We start from the raw sequence: 17,624 nt of genomic DNA, 5'->3' as shown, positions 1-17,624 counted from the left end.
GTTACATTATTTGTTCTGATTATCCTCTTACTGACCCCTGGGGAGAGAAGATTTTTCCCCAACGATTGTTCATTTCACCGGCACATCACATTATTCGTAGCTGGCCCAACCCTTTTTGAAGTTGTTAAGTTGAGCACAAAAGCTGCTCAAAATCAGCTAGCATATATTGAGGGATTTCATGTAGCTGCGTTGTCAGAATGCCAAAAACTAAACCAGAATTACGCAAGGACCATCGAACAGAGCCATCTACCCAAGGGCAATAAATCCAAAAGGTGCAAGCAACATACAACAGGAAATTCGCTTCGGCGTCCAACAAACAACAACTGTAATCACAAACAGTGAAAAGTGATTTTGAATTATGAAAGAGAAAATCCAAAGCGGCGTATAAACAATCCAAACGGGTATAAACATGAAAACTCTCTCTATTTTGTGGTGGAATGCGAAAAGTATAGAATGGGGCTAGCAAATCCATTTTGGCAAGCGCAGTCAAGTTGCATGATTTACTTCCGAAAAACTCAAACAAAACTGAGGTCATTTTGAGCGAATTTATGGCGCAAGAGAAGAGCTAGTGTCAGATATTGCTTAACGTTAAGAAAATAAATATATTTTTTTAAATTGCATATATTTATTGAATAACTTGTAAAGAATACATTTCAAATGTTCATATTATTAATTTAACTCAATTATTAATTAAAACAATAATTTAATTTTCCCAATTTTAAACATTATTTAGACAAGTCAAAAATTACAGTCTCCATATTTAGGAACTGGTTCAATTTTGTTACATATAAGCTCAACATTTAATAAAAGACCATAATAAAATATATTTAAATAAAAATTGCTTATAATAAATTTTACAAACATTCTTAAAAAGATATTATTTTTTAAATGAACTGCAACAATAGCAAAAATATAAATAATAAGATTGGAGATTTGAAAAAATAGTGCTTATGGCGAAAACATAATACGGTATTCGTGTCACGAGTCACGAGCTGCCCGATTGTTGGCCTCAGTTATACGACTAGACTATCTGTAACAAATGCGAATTTCAAATGCTTATTAATTTCGTAACTTAGACCAGATTTATGATGCTTTTACTTTGTACTCGTTTCAGTGCTTTCCCAGCGAGGACACGCCCGAACACAAATCAGCCTGTTGTCACATCAATGCTAACGATTTTGAAATCACAACGCTTCCGTTGCCGCCAGAGCCGCCCGCCTCGCGGCCGCCGGCGAATAATGGTGGTGCCAGTGGCGGGGTTGGTGGCGGTGTTGGCGGTGGCATTGGCAGCGCCATTGGCGGTTCTGTGCTTGGCATTTGTGCACGTTCCAGAGCCAACAGTTTGAGCCGCAGCGCCTCACAGTACATCAGGGGCACACTGGGCGGCAGTGGAGCGCACAGTCACGCACATCAGGTTGCTGGTGATGGCTATGCCACAGTACGGCCTGACATTGAGGGTCTCTCGGAGAAGTATTGGGGCGAGATCTTGGAGCGCACCGTCAGCTCGGGCAACCTGCATGCCATGCAGAAGAGTTTCCCGCACTTCCCCTATCATCAGCACGCCGGCGTGGGCGTTCATGGACATGTGCATCAGGTACATCAGCCGCAACAGCATCAAACCACCTCGTTTAGCAAGCACAGCGATATGCATTTGAACGTGTCTGCCGCTGCACAGGAAGCCACCGCCGCCGAGCTGAGTAAATTTTCTACATCAGAGCCAAAGCTCTGTGAGCATCTATTCCATGATGCCAATTGCGCCAAGAGCAAGCTGCTCGGCACTGCCGCAGATGCATCCGCATCAGCTTCCGTCTCAACTGTAGCCGCCAAACTGGCCGCCGGTCGCAGCATACCGGACATTTAGTACGCAGAGGACGTCATACTCGCCAACAATCAACTGGCCCGACAGGCCAAGTGCGCCCACCACCCGCTGCACCAGCAGGCACAGGCCCGGGCCATGCTTCACGCTCCCCACGGCGCCCATCACACGGGCAGCCTGCGCCTGAGCCGCGTGCGCGTCGCCTGTCACAGTCCACCGCCGTCTTTGTCGCTGGCGGGCGAGTCCATGGCCGAGTATCGCAAGTAAAAGGATATTTAGCATTATGTTATTTGCTGCGGTCGAACCGTGAACGTGTACGCATCGTAGCTCTAAATGTGTGTGTAAATGTGTGTGTGTATGTCTGTCTATATATTGCGCATGTCCTTTAGCGTTAAATAAAACTTGAAAAGTTGTAGCCCTCTCTATAGCAACGAATCAGTTAACAATCGGTTTGTACTGTTTGCAGTTTAAATTAAAGCATTTGTTTGTAGTTAATCTACGTTTTCGAATCTCTGATTTTAATTTTTTTAAATATTAGAAATTTGCACTTTGCGAAATGTTTTTAATATCAAAAAGAAATTGACATTGATTAACATTTTATTTGATGCAATTTCTTTCTAATTTACATCCTGGCTAAATTATTCAAAAAACTATATTTTAAAACATTTTATATACAATTACAAGTGACTGAACTTTCTGATCTTGAGAACTAATTTCATCTTTAATTTCAATTTCCAATCTGAATTAAGAAATTACGTGGATGATACGAATACTTTCAAAATTCTAGCAGTTTTAAGTACCTTCAATCTCAAAATAATTGCATAAGGCGTAAACAATTATTGCCCCAGTTTTAAGCATTATAAGTGTTCATTTTATGTATGTTTGTGATAGATTTTTACCATAAGCGAGCTTCAAAGCTAAAACAGATTATTGTGTGTCAAATGTGTGTGTATTATCAAAACAAATATATTATAATCTAGTAGGTAAACATAGGTATGTTGTAATGTGTGGCAAAGGCAAATCAAACACTATTTACACTTTTCATTCGGTTTGATTGTTAATCTAATCGTAGTTTAGTAGGCAGGTTCGTGTATTATTGCCCGAATGGCAGTAATCTATCGTATTAGATAAATAAGTTGTGTATGAACATTGAGAATTTTTATTAATAGAGATGGTAGACTTCCTTCTTCCAAATGGCCAGACATTTAGCTAACTTATTACTCAATTGTGAATCTGAAGAAGCTATATACTACTACGATTCTTTCAATCGATCTGTTCTCTGTCAGTTGCTCCAAATTCAACAATATATATATTACGCATATTGCAGCTCATCTAAATGTTGATGGTTTTAAAGAGTCGTGGTTATACACATAAAGTACTTGTTCTTTCTCTTCCAAGCAACAATCAAATCAATCAGAAAATTGCACAATGTCAAATGAAAAACAAAATCAAATCCTAACTTTGTGATTATCATGAATTTATGTGAGTTTATGGTATGTAATTGAAAATTAAAGTGACTCATCATTTGTAGCTAAAAAGCAATAGTTAAATGCAAACAAATAACTTTAAAACTTAAGACAATTTTAGTTTAGACAAGAAAATATTTCAAATACAAATACATTCAATACCATATACCGAGCGAAATACTGTTTAACAACAAAAATATGTCATAAGTTGTGAAATGGATTTAAATGCAATAAAGTTTAAATAAATATAATAATAATACATTTTCTGCATGGTGTTTCTATCGTGCCTGTCCGCAAACAAATCACAATTTTATTATTTATTTAAGAGAACATATTTTATTCTAATTCATTTTTAACGCGCACTCGTCTAGTTTTTTTTCCAAGCATATCTGTTAGTGATGCGTATTTCAACATCATCAGCGTTCAAAATGGACATAAAAATTATCCCATCAAAATTGTCCCAAAAAGAGCCAATACGAAAAAGTTTTTCCCAATGCATCGCATTTCCTCTACCATTTGAAAGCAATTACATCGAAACGAGCCAGCGCGAATTCGAAGTGTACACGTTGAAAAAAGGAAAATTAAACATGAAAGTAAAGTTAAATAAATTAAAAATTATTTAAATTTGATTTTTATTGGCCCCTCCCCCAAAATGGGAATAAAATGATAACGTGAACCAAACCAGAATGCAAATTAATTTCGCACATTGCGCTTAGATTTTCATTTCCCATACGAAATGGCAACCCAAAAATAAAAACGATGGCAAAAGAGCGAGAAAAGTTTAAAAACTAATTTTCACAAAACAATTTTCAGCAGCCAGAAGGCAGACACAATGACGCTCACATCTACCGCATGTCACGCCCCCTGCGCCTACAACAGGGAGCATAGAAGTCCCTGTAGCCATGGAAAAGTTCGCCACGACGGCGATTTCTTTGGGCAATTTGAATCTCAAACTGAATTCAGATTCAGATGTGAATTCGAGTTTGAATTTCCATTTTTGAGTCCCAGTGCGTGCTCCATGCCAAAAAATTACACGGCCCGCTGCGTTTTGTAACAATAATCGCCGGTGTTTGGCACGCCCACCACCGAAAGAAGCCACCGACCTCGCCCACTTCGCCACGGACCACACGAGAATGGCCCGAGCCCGACATCCTGCGCGCAGAAATTCTCACGCCCAACGATTTTCACAAAAAACTTTTCGCATGAAAGTCAACTTTACTCTGGCCGACAGTGTTTTTCTTTTGCCTCCATTTGAGTTTTCTTTTTATTTAATTTTTTTTTTTTTTGTTTTTGTATAATTTTCCGCCAGCTGGGAATTGGATTTCACAGCACACGGTCACTGACTGGACGCCCCTGCTCAATAGGAATTGTACAAAGCCCTTGGGCTTTGCCTAATTTGATTAAGCAGCCTAAAACACTAATTGAGGTTTATCCAATTCTGGAGACAACCAAGTGAATGGGCAAGATAGTCGAACGGTAAACGCTTTCCCACTTTCTTTACTGAAACATTGAACATTTAAAGTAATTTTTAAACAAGAATCAACATTTCATGGCCGAGTTGTATTGGTAAGATCCTGTTATATTTATATTATTTTTAAAGGGTTTCAGATAATATAAATATATGAATATGAATATAAATATTGGAACCGACCAGATCAGTCCATTTTGTTTATTATTGTCCCTCTATCAACATCGAAGCAATAACAAAATTAGCAGCTACTGGTTATTTACTATTACTGGCTATTTGTATAAAAATATTTGCCATGATTTTGTTCCTATCGCAAAGACATTTATATTTTAGGGCAACTTAATACCTTCAAACAGTAATCCATGACACAAAAGAGTAATATAAAGTAAAAATACAAAAAAATACACAAAAATACACTACACACTAACACAATACAATTATTGTAATTACTTTTGGGAATTATTGCAAATTGCGGTGTTCCCACAACTTACATTCCATAATACACTATCCTTCACGGCTTAGCAATGAAATTGAACAGGGCATGCGCTGCAGAGCCCGGCCACAAGCAGTACAAAAGATATCACATTGGTTTACGGCCTGTGGTAATATCGGCCGAACGCTACAATGGTATTGTGGACAGATCAAACCAGAAAGAAAAGCAGGAGATGCTGGAGGCCATTGAGGAGGAGCAACGGTACAGGCAATACCTCAAAGATGGTAACGATGCACTGATGAAGCGCTTCAAAAACTTGGCTAATACGCAGGGCGAGGACGATGACCAGCGTCAGGCTGCCAGAGACAAGGTCCTGGCTGAAATGACAAAGGACCAAAGGGCAAAAAAGCTGCTGGAACAGATGCGCAAGGAGCGCATCATGCGTGCCAATCGAATTTTGAACCTCTTGAAGCCAGGTCCACGTGCTCTCCACCAGGGCTTGCTCAACAGCGAAATGATTTACCAACGAGACTACAATCAAGCGCTTAAGTGTGAATTTGCCGAGGATGCTCGACGCCAGCAGCAACTGGACGAGAAGCAGTGTCCAGAGTTTTTGATACCATTTGGCCATGTGACTGAGGAGCAGGAGAAGGCACAGCAGCTCGTCAAAATGAACGACATGCGTGATTATTACTTGAAGGACCTCGAAGCAAGACGTCTGCGCAGACAGGCTATGAAGGAGCACGAGGTATTGGACTGCATTGTACAGCGCGAGAAGTACAAGTGCATGCAGGAGCAGGAAGAGAAAGCCGCCAAGGCGACGGCCGAAAGAAAGCGCGAGTTTTGCCGAAGTGCCTATCGTGAAGCTCTCAAGGAAAAGGCCGAGAAAGCCAAATGTAAGTTAAAAGTAGTCGATTTGATAAGCCTTTTGATCCAACTACAATCCAATCCATAGTCGAGAGCATGTGTGACAATATCGAGGAACGAATTATCTGCGTCGATAAGACAACACATCGAAATATGGATGCACGCTTCAACAAGCAAACGAAGGATATGCGCCAGAGCCGCATCCGTCAGCTGGAGGCAAACGCTGTGCAGCTCTGCCAGAACCAGCAGGCCGCAAAAACACAGCTGCAACATTTGCAGGATGTTGCTTTGGAACGGTATGCCACCGAAGTACTCGTGGATGAGCAACGGCGGAAATGTGAGATCAAGAAGCTGTCGGAGCAACGCAGGCAGTACGAGCTGGAGAGTAAAAAACGGCAGCAAGAGAAAGATGAAAGGCTTGCAGAGATTCGTCGCTACCAGATTGTTACACGATTCAAGAACGATGAAGCAAACATAAATTTTGCGACTGCCGCCAAGAAGCAACAGGATAAGGTAACCGCCGATCTGCGCGATATACTGCATGGCCAGCGTAAGGAATTCCTGGATCAGCGTCAAGAGGAGCTAATGCGCATTACTGCTTGCGATGAAGATCCCCATCTGAAGGACGATGTTAACTTCTTCGAGGGAGCAGTCCATTTAATGGAGGATTCCAAATCCATCGGTCGGCCCTTGTATCCGATTGCCAAAGCTGTCGCGAAATACCGCAAGGAGAACCAAGTGGACATGGTGCCCGAGGGTCAAATGGTGCGTAGAAGCAAGTTACGTGATGCTTGCTGGCCAGGCTACTACTCCAAGGCGGAGCTGGCCTACAGAAAGTACGAGCATCGCGAGGGCTGCCGACGCGAACAGGAGAAGGAGCGCCACACCATTTTTAACAATTGCATCAAGATCACCAAAATGGCATCCGAAGAGAGCCCGTATAAGCGCTGCACCATCGAGTGCCCCATGCACTGCTTCCAGCACCGCGGCTTGCCCGCTATGGAGAGCGTTCAGTCCATGGAGATGCCTGGATTTATTTGCCACGAGGAGGAACTGCCACCTGCCAAGTGTCCGAGCATTAAGGAGATTGCGACGCCTTGCCAAAATTGTCCACCAAGTGATGGCGCTTGCCTTTGTCCAAGTGTTATGCAGGTAATGAAGCCAGGCGAGGAATATCCTCCCAGCGAACCAAAAGCGCCCAGCGAGCACAAGGCGCCCAGCGAGAAAACGCCGCCCAGCGAGCCAACGGCGCCCAGCGAGAAAATGCAACCCAGCGAGTCAAGGGTGCCCAGCGAGAAAATGCCGCCCAGCGAGCCAAAGGCAGCTGAGTCCACTCTAGCCAAATCTGAATCAACATTAACAAAATTCAATTCCAAACGAATTGCGGCTGGCAAAGAGTCCACAACAGCTCAATACAGTATTAATTCAGGATCTACAAAACGCAGCACTCGAAAACCGGCTCTGACACGTTATTGGACCGCAAAGCCTTTAGCTCAAGCCAAAGCTAAAATCGACCCTATCGCCAGCACAATAGATCTGACACGCACCGTCAAGTCGTGTCCCGAAACCAATTGGTCGAAAACCCGAAAGCAATTCGATTGAATAACTCAGTTGTGGCCATTTCTAAATTTATGTTCATCTAGTGCATCTTGTATTCCTGCTTGTCCCAATGGGAGAGTGCAAAGTAAAAAAGAAATCTACCTAAACGCGCCAGGACATTCTTTTTCTGTATACTCTTCGCACAGACAGGAGGGCACAGGAAATGACGTTAATGGTTTTTTAAAAGCACTTAAACTTGGCGCAAACTTTTCTACATCTTTTTTTCCATCACTTTGCTATTTGCTCACCGCCTGAAAGAACTTGAGGTTGGGTCCAGTCCAAAGCGTTGGGCATAACCCTTGTATTGGTTCCAACGCGCTTTATTTAACACAAGAAAAGAGTCTGGGGAGAGTGCAAAGATGAGAGTGAATTGACCAGGAGTAGTGGGTGGAAACCTCCGGCAGGCCAATGGCCCTTTTGCAGTATAGTTGTAGAAAAATGAGTCATAAATTCCAATTATTGTGTGGGCAAAGTTATTAGGTTACTTTGTCGTCAATTTGCGACTGACTTGGATGACATTTTTGTTTTCATTTAGCTTATTAGAGGGAGACATGTCAAACGTTCCGTTCCACTGCACATAACTTAATTTTAGCCCGCAACGGGTTGATGAACCCCCAACAGCAACGGGGCACGGGTCACCTTCGACTTGATAGCTGCCCGGGCGAATCTCATCAAGATAATTACGCTGCGCTTTTCTTTTCTGTTCAACATCTTTGGGCTGCGCCTCCCGACGGGTTAATCAGCTCCCCCATTAAACTTTGTATTCTGCGGCGCGACGGCGCTTAGTGAAGCCCATAGCTCCAATTAACGCAACGGTCCGCATCTTCTTGGCAAAGTTATGAAAAGTTTTCCAGCCGCCAAACTTAACTCATTTGCAGCGGTGGCCACAGATCGTTTATTGGTCAGCCAATCTGTCCGTTTGACCGTCTATTCCAAGCACGACACTTCACCATAAATTGCCCAAAAGATGACCCCAGCCAAAACCTCTCAACGAAGGGCTTCCAAGGAGGTCAAGCCATTTAAAGCATGAGCCAGGCACATACCAGTTGAGTTTTATATTAAAGATTTCTTCATCAAGTGATTTGCTTCTATTCTTAAATATAAAAATAATATTTACCAATAAGTCAAAAGATGACAGAAGTTAAGGAACTTAACTCATTAAATACTCAGCGCTGAAATCACAACAATTTTGTATTACGAAATCTTTCTGAAAAAGAAATTCTTAAATATTTATACAATTTTATTGCAAAAAGTCCAGGGACTACGCTTGAAGTTTATATCCTACATCAGGCTCAGATAGTTTTAGCTCTGCTATAATAGTTTGTGGTTCCATTTTTCACTTACAGACGGACAGTGCGGCTAACAATGGCACTCGGGCGAAGAGGGTGGCATGTGGCGACTACTCCCGTGTTTGGCTCAAAATTCAATTCGCAATTTTTTACATGTAAGGCATTGCAGTGCCGAAAACATTTCAATTTTTTGTGAACCTTTCAAATTCCATTTGAATTGACAAATAACAAGTTAGTATGCTACACAGACTTCCAGAAGGTAGTTGACTAGCAGATACTCTGCACATAAATTGAAAATACTTAATGTTTGCATTTTACTTCTAGTGCCAATATTTTTAATTAAAGAAATTTTCAAGACAAGTATTTACAAAATTAATAAATTGCTTAAGCACACTTAACTTTGGGTGAAACTTTCTTAACATCATTTATAGTTTCCATTAAGAACTTTCTGAATATTATTATAATAGGATTCATTTAATAGTCAGCATTTTATTAAACTTTTTGTTACATAAATATGCAATATGCTCATCCAGACATAATAAAATTACAGAGTATCAAATCTCATTGAATTCCACTGTTTACTCAACTGGATTTGTAAAAATACATTTGCAAAGTTGGGCAAAGCACACATTTTTTTCTAGGCAGAAAACAAAAGATTTCATAGAACAGAATAGTTAAACAGAATTCTATGTTCATATTTTGTTAAGGCTTGTTTACAAATGATCTCGCTTTCCATTTTTTTAATTAAATTAAAAATTGTTTATTAAAACACATGCAATAACTTTTAAAGATAGATATATAATAATGGCGGTTAGGAACATAAATGCAATTCAAGTCAATTTCATTCTATAATAAAAAAGCTAGCAAATAAATAAATAAAATACAGGAACAATTTATCAAGTCATAAACATTTTAATTTATTTGATTGCCCTGGAAGCTTATTATAATGGAGCCCAAGAAAAGCTCAAATATTTTGAAAAGAAGGCCTCTTATTAATGAGAATACAAGCATGCCGAATGACACCGAGACGGCAATTATCACAAGCAACAACAACACATAAAGCAAACCAAGTACAAAGGGAAATTCAACAAGTGGCCCCGAACAAAAGGCATAAAATGAGTAAATGCAAACGGAAAAACTGTTGCAAGGACAAAAGCGCAAGGAAAAGCAAGCAACAGACAATGGCAAAGCAAGAACCCATGGCGTATACGTGGTAAAAGCCAAGCACAGCTCAATTGTAATATTAAACACACACACACACACACACACACATAAATATTTTCTCTTTTTTTTTTGCCCTCCGTTGTCGCCCTTCTTTTCGCTTCTCACGCTTTGGCTGTGCGCTCGCATTATGCGCTCTGCCAGTTTAAAACTCAATAAAAGTTGCAGTATGAAAAATTACTTAATGAAATTAAGTGTGATAAGTGTGAGTGCTGGGCGAGAGCAGCAGGAAAAATCAGGAAACTCTGCAAAACGGAGAAACACAAGCCGCTCTGGGTATGTCGAGAGTAGCACCTAGGCAAGAGGCAACAACGCGCAACAAGGCTCACACGGCACTCGACACAGTTTAGTGGCAAGTGAGAAGACGGCGGGAGACTGTAAATAATAATAAAGGCATGACTTATTGGTTTGGCAAAGAGACCACAGGACGGCAGGACTCAAGTCCTGTGCGACCTGCCACTGCTGAAAGAAATTCCTATTAACGGCTTAGCAGCCTGCTGCAAGTGGATTTTGATTGGACAATCTACAGCACACAACAGCACAGCTCTGTTGAGGACCATACAATTTCATATTAAATGGGTGTAAGTTGATACAGAAAAGAGAAACGGTAGAAATAAATGAGAACTTTATGAAATAATTTCTCATCAGCAGTGATTATAATTTTCATTCATTCCTAAGTCCACAACGCTTTAGTTTGGATCTGAACAGAAGTGTTACAAATTAACCTACATGATTTGAGGCATGACTAAAGTGTGCTTAAGCTAAAAGAATTTATTATTATACTTCAGTGAAAACGACCTAATGAACACTTCTTTTGAGCGTACATTTTCCACTATTACGGTCGCTGCCAAGAGAGTTGTCACTGTAATATTTTTTATTCAGCCATTTTTTACGCCAGCTTTTAATTTTGTCTAATGTCATAATTTTTCATTAAGCTTAATTGCGTTTCATTTTCTCATCCTCATGTTGAAATGCTTTGAAAATGTGGCAGACGAGAGTTGATAAGTATGTCGTCACACTTTTAAACCATACTAAAAAGAACCTGAAATAAAAGTTACAATGTTCAAATTATGTCTGCTATAAGTTCTTTTGGATCTCTTCTGAGTGAGTTAAAGATTACTCAAACTTAAATTGCTATCACATGCATTACCATTTTTTTAATCCAATGTGAATCGAATCCAGTCCTTCCAAATAAAGCGACCTGTACTGTGTTACATTTTCCATCTTCCAGTTGCAATAATATTAAAAATATTGATAATAACACGTTCCGATTAATCGAAAAATGCTGTGAGAACAAGGCATAAAGTATTAAGATTTAAAGAACTGCCACACTGCATTAAATTAGTGCACATGGAAAAATATATAGAGTTGCCAAGCTGCATTAAATTGATTTATTACGGTGCAAAAATTATAGAAAAGTTTTTCGTCAAGCTTCGCAGAAAAAGTTTTTATATCAGGACGTTCTCTTTGTTATATCTCTAGTTCGATCTCCGCAAGTAGTTTTCAGTCGAAAAACTTGAAGAAAGCATATATAAAATTGTTGACTAGATTATTGTAGCGAAAATTTTTTTTTATTCAGAACTCGACAATGGCAGCCATAAGTCTGTTGAATCCCAAGGCGGAAATCGCTCGCGCCGCTCAAGCGTTGGCCATTAACATTACGGCGGCGACAGGTCTGCAGCGACTGATGGCCAGCAATCTGGGACCAAAGGGCACCACGAAGATGCTCATCTCGCCAGCCGGCGATATCAAGATCACCAAGGATGGGAACGTGCTGCTGCACGAGATGCACTTCTGTCATCCGACCGCTTCGATGATTGCCAGGGCCAGCACCGCGCAGGATGCAGCCACTGGGGATGGCACCACCTCGACTGTGCTGCTGATTGGTGAGCTGCTGAAGCAGGCGGATCTGCTCATTGCGGAGGGACTGCATCCTCGCCAGCTAACCAATGGCATTATGCAGGCCAAGGATCAGGCCATACAGCTGCTACAGTCGCTCTCCATGCCCGTTGAGATTGAACGCGACATACTAGTGGCACTAGCCCAGACCAGTTTGAGAACCAAAGTGGACGCGAGTTTGGCGGATTTGCTGGCCAAAATCTGTGTAGATGCTGTGCTGAGCATACGCAGCGACAGGCAGCAGCTTCTGGATCTGAATATGATCGAACTCATGGACATGAAACAATACACAACACTGGAAACGCAACTGGTGGAAGGACTTGTGCTGGACCATGGTGGGCGGCATGCTAACATGCCCACATACCTCGAGCAGGCGTACATACTCACCTGCAATGTGTCGCTGGAGCTGGAGAAGACCTCCGTCGATTCGAGTTTCTGCTACAAGTCTGCCGAGGAGCGTGAGAAATGCGTCTCCGAGGAGCATCGTTTTATCGATCAGCGTGTGGCCAAGATTATCGAGCTGAAGCGAAAACTTTGCAGCAACAATAGGCGTGGCTTCGTGGTCATAAATCAGAAGGGCATCGATATACCCTCGCTGGAGGCACTTGCCGGCGCTGGTATTCTGGCACTGCGTCGTGCCAAGCGCCGTAACATGGAGCGACTGACTCGTGCTTGCGGCGGCGAGGCATTGCACTCACTGGAGGATCTGAGCGAGGAGCATCTGGGCTATGCAGGCTTAGTGTATGAGCAGCAGCTAAGCGAAACGAAATATACGTTTGTGCGTCAATGCCGCAATCCCACTTCTGTGACCATACTGATTCGATCTCCCTCGGGTCACCAGACTGAAACCATTAAAGATGCCATTCGCGATGGACTCCATGCCATACAGAATACCATAGAGGATGGATGTCTGGTGCCCGGCGGAGGTGCCTTCGAGCTGCATGCCTACAAGGAACTAGTCAAGTTCAAGCCCTGGGTTAAGGGTAAAGCCCAGCTGGGGGTTCAGCTATTCGCCGACTCGCTGCTCGTAATTCCCAAAACTTTGGCCATTAATAGCGGCTTTGATGTGCAGGACACCATCGTGAAGCTGACGACGGCTGCCAAGGAGAGTGAGCAACTGGTCGGGCTAGATTTGGACACAGGAGAGCCCATGAATCCAACGGAAAAACGCGTCTTCGATAACTACTGCGTTAAGAAACTAATGCTGAACTCGTGCTCTGTCATCGCATGCAATCTACTGCTGACTGATGAGATAATGCAGGCGGGCATGACTAGTTTCAAGGGCTAACAGAGATATTAAACGAGGAAATTATAATAAAGAAGAAATACCCCAATAAACATAATTTGTTTTGGATTAATACGCTCTGGAAATTTTAAAGTACATTTCAAACCAAATTCGGAAATTCTATAGAACCGAACTCTTTTGCATATCTTACAAATTTAAATGTCAACCGACAGTCCTAATCCACACGAGCTTAAAAATCTCACGCATATAAAAATCAGACTTGATGTACCCAAGATATTAAAAAATCACATTTTTCAAAATTTTACATGACAAGCTTTGTCGAATAAAGTCCAAAGTTGAAGCGAAGTGCATTTTTAAGCTAGTGAAAATTATTTAGAATAGATAATCAAAAAAATCGGCATAAGAACCAATTCCATTTCCGTAAAAATTGTGAAATATTTATTTTCGAGTGTATCTGGTATGAAACTCTGTATTTCAAAATACATACGCATTGACGAAAAATGGCTTAAAGGCCAATAATTGGTATTTTCAAATACTTGGCGCCTACAAATACACAAAAAAAAACTCGGAGTAAACTTAACCAAGTAGAAATACCTCAACTTAGAAGAATTTCCAATAGCCTATCAATATTAACAAAGTTAGCAACTGCAAAAAATCGGAGCTCAGCTCGTTTTCTCAAGCCAATAAATACACGTATGCCTGCGGTACGGTATGCCATCATAGATGTTGAGGGGAAACTCGAGGCGTTACCCAAGGCACACATTTGATTGAAACAGTTGCCCCAACTAGGCAGGCACGAACACCTTGAATATGCCACTTGGGTAAAATCTGTGTTTTGCGAATGGCTGAAAAATATTGAAGGCAACAAACAAGCTGCCAATAGAAGGAAGGCAACATGCCACAACCTACGAACGAGTGTATTTCTGTGTGTGTGTGTGTGTAGGTTTGTGCCGGCATGCAATTTTGGCGCAAATTCAATTTCCATTTTCACTTAAAAGTTCTTAACTCGCTTTTTTTATGCCATCCGCTGTCCGCACACAAAGGCTGGCCAAGTTTGGCTAGGTCGACTGGCCCGTTTAGGATTGAGTGTGGAGTTTTCGATGCTCGAAGTACATAAAAATGCCCTTGAGGCAAATTAAGTGATTTGCTCACTTTACAGATTTTTCGTGCTGATTACTTTTGCTGGCCCCGAAAGGGCAGAGGTTAAAATTAAATTGCCAAAAGAAAAAGTTCATCAAGTCTTGATTAGGCCGAAAGGTTAACAAATGTGCCGCTGGCTAACGTGAATTTAACAAAGAAGAAAATATATCATATATATCTACTAATCAGGACTTCGTACGCTGCTTTTGCTTGGCCTCCTCCTCGGCATTCTCCTGCTTAATGACCTGCACCAGATGAGCCACCATCGCTGGGCTGACCATCTCCAATGGCTGTTGGTGCTTGAGCACGGCCAGCTCATAGAAGCTGGCATTCAGGGATGTGGCCGTGAACAGGGCGCGCACCACATGCTTTATGGCTGTGGCGTCGTCGGGCGAGCTGGCCATGTCGGATACATTCTTCTCCAAGTACTCGCGCATTGTTTTGCCCAGACGACCTGTGGTATTGGCCGACCACTCGTAGTAGATGCCCGAGGGCTCGGTCTGGTATAGATGCGGCTGCCCATCCGCATCGAAGCCACCTATTAGACAGGAGACGCCAAACGGACGCCTTCCATTGCTCTGCGTATAGTTCTGTTTCAATTTCGCCAAATATCTATCAGAAGCACCATTTTCAGGATCTGTTCAGATCACTCACTGTGTAAGGCACTCACCGTGTAATATACTCCACTGTTGCGGGCCGCTCAAAGTTCAGTCGATGGCTCTGAGCCTCGCTTCGGGCGCGATTCACCAATATGCGAGCATCGGCCGTGAGACCCGCAAATGTCATTATCAGATGATCATCCAGTTTTTTAATTTTACGCGCTGTACGCTCTATTTGTAGGGTATCCGCAGCCTTTTTTTCCACGCCCAGCACAATGCAGTCCTTCGTGCGCAGACCCACCTGTGGAGTACAGTAAAAAAGACCTTAAATGCGTGGCAAGCATGAAAAATAAAATTTGCCACTTGCCACTGTGGAACCTTTGCGCACCGCCTCTTGAGCGTATTCCACTTGCAACAAATGTCCATCGGGCGAATATATTGTCACAGCCCCATCGTAACCGCCAGGCATTGTATAAAATATATGTTGAAGTGTATACTAAATGGAAATTTTATATTTTCTGAAAATGTTTACGTCTTTTATATCGAGTAAAGCAAATGTTAAAAATTTAATCAACATCGGCGCCGACAACTATGTTATTTTATTTATTATTATTGAAATGGTACTGGCTTTTACAGCTTGTCCTTGTTTCCTAAATTTAATAGAAATATATACATATCCAAAACGATTTCACTTAAAACTATCAGCAACAATCCAAAAATGAACAGGCATCAAAAATTTACTGGCTGTCAAAAATAGTTAACATTTAAGACCCATTTCTAAGCCCAAAATAGCTGCTAACCTAGTTTTGTCATCGTATCACATTTAGTGGCAGCAAATTCTCCACAAAAGAAATCATCACAATAGAGCAAATCTGTAAATCTGTGGCCAACGAAATAGCTTAATTTTGCTAATGTGTGTGTAGGCTCCGGCCCCTCCACGAGGGCGTTCCCCGTCCATCTATAGAAATGTTTAGTATGCCGCAAGCGTGTTGTCTGCCATAAATTTATATTTAACATTTTATGACAACCGTGTGCCGGAGTCCTTGTGACCAGGATTCGAATTTTTGGCGGCATACTTAGTTGAATTGAACACGTGCCAATGTTGCGTTGTCTGGCCCTCCTCAAATCGCAATCCAGATCCCAAACATGTTGCCAAATGCGACAGCCAAACAAATAAATGGCTAGCGGTATGGGAGATAAATAGAATTATACAGAACTATAATTATTTTAAACTATTTCTATTTCGCTAACGTGCACCTGCGGCTATTTAACAGCATACGTTAAATTCGGTCGGAAATTCGAATTCTTATTGAAAACAAAATTTGCCTGCGAGGTAAGTGCTAGGCGAATTATGTGTCAAGGAAATCACATAACTAAATGTTCAATATAATAAAATAATTGTCAACAAATTTCAATGGCTGTAATTGAATGAACTATAAAACTGCAAATTATAATTGAATTATTAATTATTTTTATAAGCTTATTAAAGTCATGTCACGGACAATTACAAAGCGCTGTTAAAGAGCCCGAGATATCTCCATACAAGGCAGGGCTTATAAAAAATAATATTGTTTATATAAAAATTAGGTAACGATTTGTAGATGCCTTCTGTCAAACATTTCGTCTCAATAGAGAGAACAGCTGCCATGGAAGCATTTCATCAACGCGTAAGGTAAGGGTTCCCTTCCGAGCTGCTATTGGTATTCGAGAAACTTCTCATTAGAAACTACCAAGGCCAAGAGGTCTTGAAGTATACTTAATATTCGCTTGGCATATTTATAAGTGCTTTTAAAGTGTTCATGTGCTCAATATGCCACTAGTATAAACAAATTTAGAAGCTTGAAAGCTTTTGCTTATTTTTAAGTAATTACATTTTATAACTCAAGTAAAATGTTAATCACTTAATGGAGCCCACTAAGCAATTTAAATAAACATTTCTCAATCATAGCTTAATAAGCAGCACTCCCATCCTAAAATAAAGAACGCCCTGGGCCAGAGAAACCAGCTGAAATTAAGTATACGCAGCGTGCCCATGCCAATGGCATCTGATTAGGCACCATGAGCTCCAAATACAAGTAGTAGTACACATCGAACGCTGTCGAAAATATTTTCTCAAAAACACGAATTCGCCGCAGGGCAGCCACTCGAGTTCAGTAGGTGTATAGGGTCCATGGGGTGCCGTGGGGGATTGAGCAGCAGACAAGAGATCCACATAAAACAAGCAACAGCATGAACAAACAGCAGTGAAATGCGAAAGTCTTGGGGAACTCAGTGCGATTTGTTTGCTCGAAGCTTAATTTGTAGCGGCAAATGGTGTTGATTGTTGTTTTTCTTACATCCTCATGCCATCCCTACGCTCACTCCAACCCAGCTGCCGCCTCCTCTACGCATCCAGCCACCTTAGCTAAGCGTCCTGTGCGAACGCGCAGCTAAGGACCAATAAAAGTTAAAGGCGCTACAGTGGATAAACACGACTTCAAGTATTGTTTCGAGCACTTCGGATGCCATCTCCCAGCTGCAATGCTGTGTCTGAAAATTAATGATCAGCAATGCGAAGCTGTAAATGGCAAGTGGTAGTTAA

The 17,624-nt window shown here is 41.5% G+C and overlaps 4 protein-coding genes and 1 long non-coding RNA gene across 7 annotated transcripts in view; 3 read left to right on the top strand and 2 right to left on the bottom strand.

Moving 5' to 3' along the window:
* Positions 1 to 3,508, top strand: part of LOC6624970 (5-hydroxytryptamine receptor 1A) — a 62,545-nt gene extending 59,037 nt beyond the window's left edge. The window contains exon 10 of the mRNA XM_002049442.4: positions 1,115 to 3,508. Within this exon, the coding sequence (XP_002049478.3) occupies positions 1,115 to 1,861 (747 nt within the window). The 3' untranslated portion in view covers positions 1,862 to 3,508. The remainder of the gene's footprint in view (positions 1 to 1,114) is intronic.
* Positions 3,509 to 5,113: 1,605 nt separating this feature from the next.
* Positions 5,114 to 7,756, top strand: LOC6624971 (cilia- and flagella-associated protein 45-like). The gene is made up of 2 exons (XM_032437079.2): positions 5,114 to 6,079; positions 6,139 to 7,756. Exons 1-2 carry the CDS (start codon positions 5,275 to 5,277, stop codon positions 7,650 to 7,652), a joined length of 2,319 nt encoding a protein of 772 aa, XP_032292970.1. The 5' UTR covers positions 5,114 to 5,274; the 3' UTR covers positions 7,653 to 7,756.
* A 42-nt stretch (positions 7,757 to 7,798) lies between these two features.
* LOC116651210 (uncharacterized) lies at positions 7,799 to 9,168 on the bottom strand. Of its 2 annotated transcripts, none has more exons than XR_011416947.1 (3): positions 8,994 to 9,168; positions 8,805 to 8,856; positions 7,799 to 8,742 (listed from the first exon to the last, which is right to left on the bottom strand). It is a non-coding gene; the product is annotated as an uncharacterized lncRNA (long non-coding RNA). The 2 variants fall into 2 exon arrangements; XR_004304205.2 differs by having other exon boundaries at positions 7,799 to 8,737.
* Positions 9,169 to 11,539: 2,371 nt separating this feature from the next.
* Positions 11,540 to 13,644, top strand: LOC6624972 (T-complex protein 1 subunit zeta). Its single transcript, XM_002049444.4, has one exon. The coding sequence runs from the start codon at positions 11,748 to 11,750 to the stop codon at positions 13,344 to 13,346; it is 1,599 nt and encodes a 532-aa protein (XP_002049480.1). The 5' UTR covers positions 11,540 to 11,747; the 3' UTR covers positions 13,347 to 13,644.
* Positions 13,645 to 14,528: 884 nt separating this feature from the next.
* On the bottom strand, positions 14,529 to 15,682 carry Prosalpha4T2 (Proteasome alpha4 subunit, Testis-specific 2). Of its 2 annotated transcripts, none has more exons than XM_002049445.4 (3): positions 15,411 to 15,665; positions 15,115 to 15,344; positions 14,529 to 15,056 (listed from the first exon to the last, which is right to left on the bottom strand). In XM_002049445.4, the coding sequence occupies exons 1-3, from the start codon at positions 15,510 to 15,512 to the stop codon at positions 14,630 to 14,632; spliced, it is 759 nt and encodes a 252-aa protein (XP_002049481.2). In that variant the 5' UTR covers positions 15,513 to 15,665; the 3' UTR covers positions 14,529 to 14,629. The 2 variants fall into 2 exon arrangements, with proteins under 2 accessions (XP_002049481.2, XP_015029447.1); XM_015173961.3 differs by having other exon boundaries at positions 14,893 to 15,034; positions 15,411 to 15,682.
* Positions 15,683 to 17,624: the final 1,942 nt, after the last annotated feature.

Source organism: Drosophila virilis, chromosome 5 (assembly GCF_030788295.1).
Source record: "Drosophila virilis strain 15010-1051.87 chromosome 5, Dvir_AGI_RSII-ME, whole genome shotgun sequence".
Taxonomy (NCBI): domain Eukaryota; kingdom Metazoa; phylum Arthropoda; class Insecta; order Diptera; family Drosophilidae; genus Drosophila; species Drosophila virilis.
The sequence above is the reverse complement of the archived record's forward strand: the minus strand, read 5'-3'. Positions and strand labels throughout refer to the sequence as shown.

Coding starts and splice junctions, on each gene's coding strand:
- LOC6624971 (XM_032437079.2), top strand. CDS start 5,275: ATGAAATTGAACAGGGCATGCGCTGCAGAGCCCGGCCACAAGCAGTAC. Junction 6,080..6,138: donor AAAGGCCGAGAAAGCCAAAT/GTAAGTTAAAAG, acceptor TCCAATCCATAG/TCGAGAGCATGTGTGACAAT.
- LOC6624972 (XM_002049444.4), top strand. CDS start 11,748: ATGGCAGCCATAAGTCTGTTGAATCCCAAGGCGGAAATCGCTCGCGCC.
- Prosalpha4T2 (XM_002049445.4), bottom strand. CDS start 15,512: ATGCCTGGCGGTTACGATGGGGCTGTGACAATATATTCGCCCGATGGA. Junction 15,345..15,410: donor TGCGCAAAGGTTCCACAGTG/GCAAGTGGCAAA, acceptor TGTACTCCACAG/GTGGGTCTGCGCACGAAGGA. Junction 15,057..15,114: donor ACAGTGGAGTATATTACACG/GTGAGTGCCTTA, acceptor TGCTTCTGATAG/ATATTTGGCGAAATTGAAAC.